The sequence below is a fragment of the Cebus imitator genome, unplaced genomic scaffold (assembly GCF_001604975.1).
Source record: "Cebus imitator isolate Cc_AM_T3 unplaced genomic scaffold, Cebus_imitator-1.0 Scaffold325, whole genome shotgun sequence".
NCBI lineage: Eukaryota > Metazoa > Chordata > Mammalia > Primates > Cebidae > Cebus > Cebus imitator.
Window position 1 is genome coordinate 1,253,427 of NW_016107640.1, and position 2,419 is coordinate 1,255,845.

Here is a 2,419-nt window from a genome sequence, read left to right on the forward strand (position 1 = left end):
TAAAATATAAGTAATTACAGACGAGATCCCTGCTCTGGTGCGGCTTATCTGAGCAGGAGAGGTGACCTAAAGTCACAACAATTGTCTAATGATACAGTTCGTGTTGTTGAGGAACTGTTCAGGGCTGTGACCGCCTTTAAGAGGTGGCTCTGATCTAGTGCAGAGGCTTAGGAAGGAAAGGTTCCGAGGCGGAGACGCGGGTCTGAAGATGTGAAGGCGTGGCAGAGTGGAGGAAGGAGCTTTGGTGTGCCCAGAAGACAGCCTGTGTGGCTACGGTGCAGAGAGCAAACAGAACAGAAAACTAGGCAAGGCTGGGCAAGTAGAAACAGTAAAGCTCCTAGAACCAGCGGGCCGGAGTGGACAGGAAAGGGCGGGGAGAGGCGGCTCCACTTAGAAACTACAATTCCCAGGAAGCATTCGGCAGCCACAGACGGATGTGAGGTGAGGCGGGAGCCGCGACCTTTGAAGGAAAAAAGGAAGTGCTTGGACGACAGCGAGCGGGACAAGAGGGGTCAAGTAGGTAGGGGCGCGGCGCGAGACGGGCAGGCGGGCCCCGGCGAGCGGAGGCCTCGATCCGCAGAGCGCCCCACGGCTCCGTGTCATCATAAGACTGCCGCCATTTGCGCGGGCGGAGGCGGCCCGGCGGGCGTTGGGAGAGCTGGGCCGGGCGGCGGGCGGGCCTAAGGCGGCGGCGGCCGGGCGGCCTCGGCCACCCGCTAATTCCATCTTTTCCCGGCGTCTCGTCTGCAGAGGGAGCACTATGTCTGCGGAAGTCCCCGAGGCAGCCTCCGCGGAGGAGCAGAAGGTGAGTGCTCGGGCCGTGGGCCTTGCCCAGCGTTGGGTCTGGCGGGCGGCCTGCTCGCGCCGGGCGGAGGGGCGCGCCCGGGATGCGGGGCCGAGGCACCTGCGCCCCACCGTTAGCTTCCCGCAGTCACTGGCTAGTGATGAGTGCCGGCTAATTGGGAGTCCCAGCATGCCCCGCGTTTTCTCCGGATCGTGCCTTTTCCGGCGCCTCAGTGGGTCGGGTGTTCCGCAGTCACTTAGATTTACGCGAGAGCCCGGGACGCAGTCCTTGGGCGGAGAGCCTAAGTTTTTCTGCGAGCTTCAATTTGCTTAGAAGTTTTTTTCCTTTGAAGAACTCTCCAACTACTTGTAAGCGTGAGATTCACTCCAAAGGCAGTGCCTCATGTGCGGGCCGCGCTGTGGGCCGGGCCTGGCGTTTCAGGGCCAACCGGTGTAACCACCGTCAGCGAGTCAAGTCCGGCCTTCGGTGTCTGCACCTGTAAAGGCCGAATACTAGCGCTTGCTTCCCGCGGCGGCGGTGAGGCCTGCAGGAGGTCAGGCACGTGTCAGTGCTAAGCGCAGTCAGCGTCCAAAAAGGTTTCAGTCAATGGGACTCACTACGGTACTTGACTAAAAATCGAAACGGTGGAATTAAAAAATTTTACTCACAAAATTAATCAGGGTTTTATTGGAAACATGGGGATATTTTCTAAACGCACTTGTGTCTTCTTGATGTAGGAGAATAGGCCAAGAGTGTCAGGCTGGTTCAAATTACGAACATAAAGGATTTATCGTTATCTAGGCTAGCCTTTGTCTCTTCCATTATAATTATTTTTGCCGCCCTGCCCTCTTGGGCTGGTGTGACTGGCCGAGAAGTGAGAACGGGCCGAGGTATCTTGTTTCCTAAATTGTTTATAAACAATTTTTCTTACAAATCAGGTTGTGTTGTCCTAAAGTACGATTTTGGTCTAGTGTTTGACCTTTGTGCGGGTTTCTGCTTAATGTTGCACTTGTCCTCATTAGGTTGGGAATTGGGTTAGCCCATTCCATATGTTCTTAAAACCGTGTTAACTTGAGTTGTGTGGTTCTGTTAGGATGTTAAAGTAATTGAAAGAAAAAACAAGAAAACAACAATAGCATAGATAATAACCTAAGTTTCCATGTTATTTGAGAATATCCAGTGAAAATAGATATTTTTACACATTGCCAAAAAATGATTTGGGGGGCAAAAAATATAAATATTAAGGATTGCAGTGTTAACAGTAGTATTAAGCATCAGCTGCTTATTGTAAAATGTTTGTTCATTATTGCTTGAAATTTAGCAACCCTCAAAAATAACAAGTCCCTATCTGTGGTGTTTTGCCTTAAACACTGACATCAAACTTAGCATTAACTTAAGGTACACAATAGTGTGCTACGTAATTTCCTTTGATAAGTTCTGTTAGTGTGTTGCCAAAGGATGCAGTGTTGATTTCTAGAGTGTAAAACTTTGAGTTGGAAAAGTCTAATGTATCTTCTAACAATATTAAGGATAGGCCGGGCGCGGTGGCTCAAGCCTGTAATCCCAGCACTGTGGGAGGCCGAGGCGGGTGGATCACGAGGTCAAGAGATCGAGACCATCCTGGTCAACATGGTG

At 51.5% G+C, this 2,419-nt stretch overlaps 1 protein-coding gene across 2 annotated transcripts in view; it reads left to right on the forward strand.

Annotated features, from left to right (window-relative positions):
* Nucleotides 1-397: 397 nt before the first annotated feature.
* Nucleotides 398-2,419, forward strand: part of ARPP19 (cAMP regulated phosphoprotein 19) — a 19,670-nt gene continuing 17,648 nt past the window's right edge. The window contains exons 1-2 of one of the 2 annotated variants that reach the window (XM_017504598.1): nt 398-516; nt 751-805. In XM_017504598.1, coding sequence (XP_017360087.1) covers nt 761-805 — 45 coding nt within the window. In that variant the 5' untranslated portion in view covers nt 398-516; nt 751-760. Of the gene's footprint in view, nt 521-750; nt 806-2,419 lie in introns of both variants that reach the window. The other variant, XM_017504600.2, reaches the window with a different exon arrangement.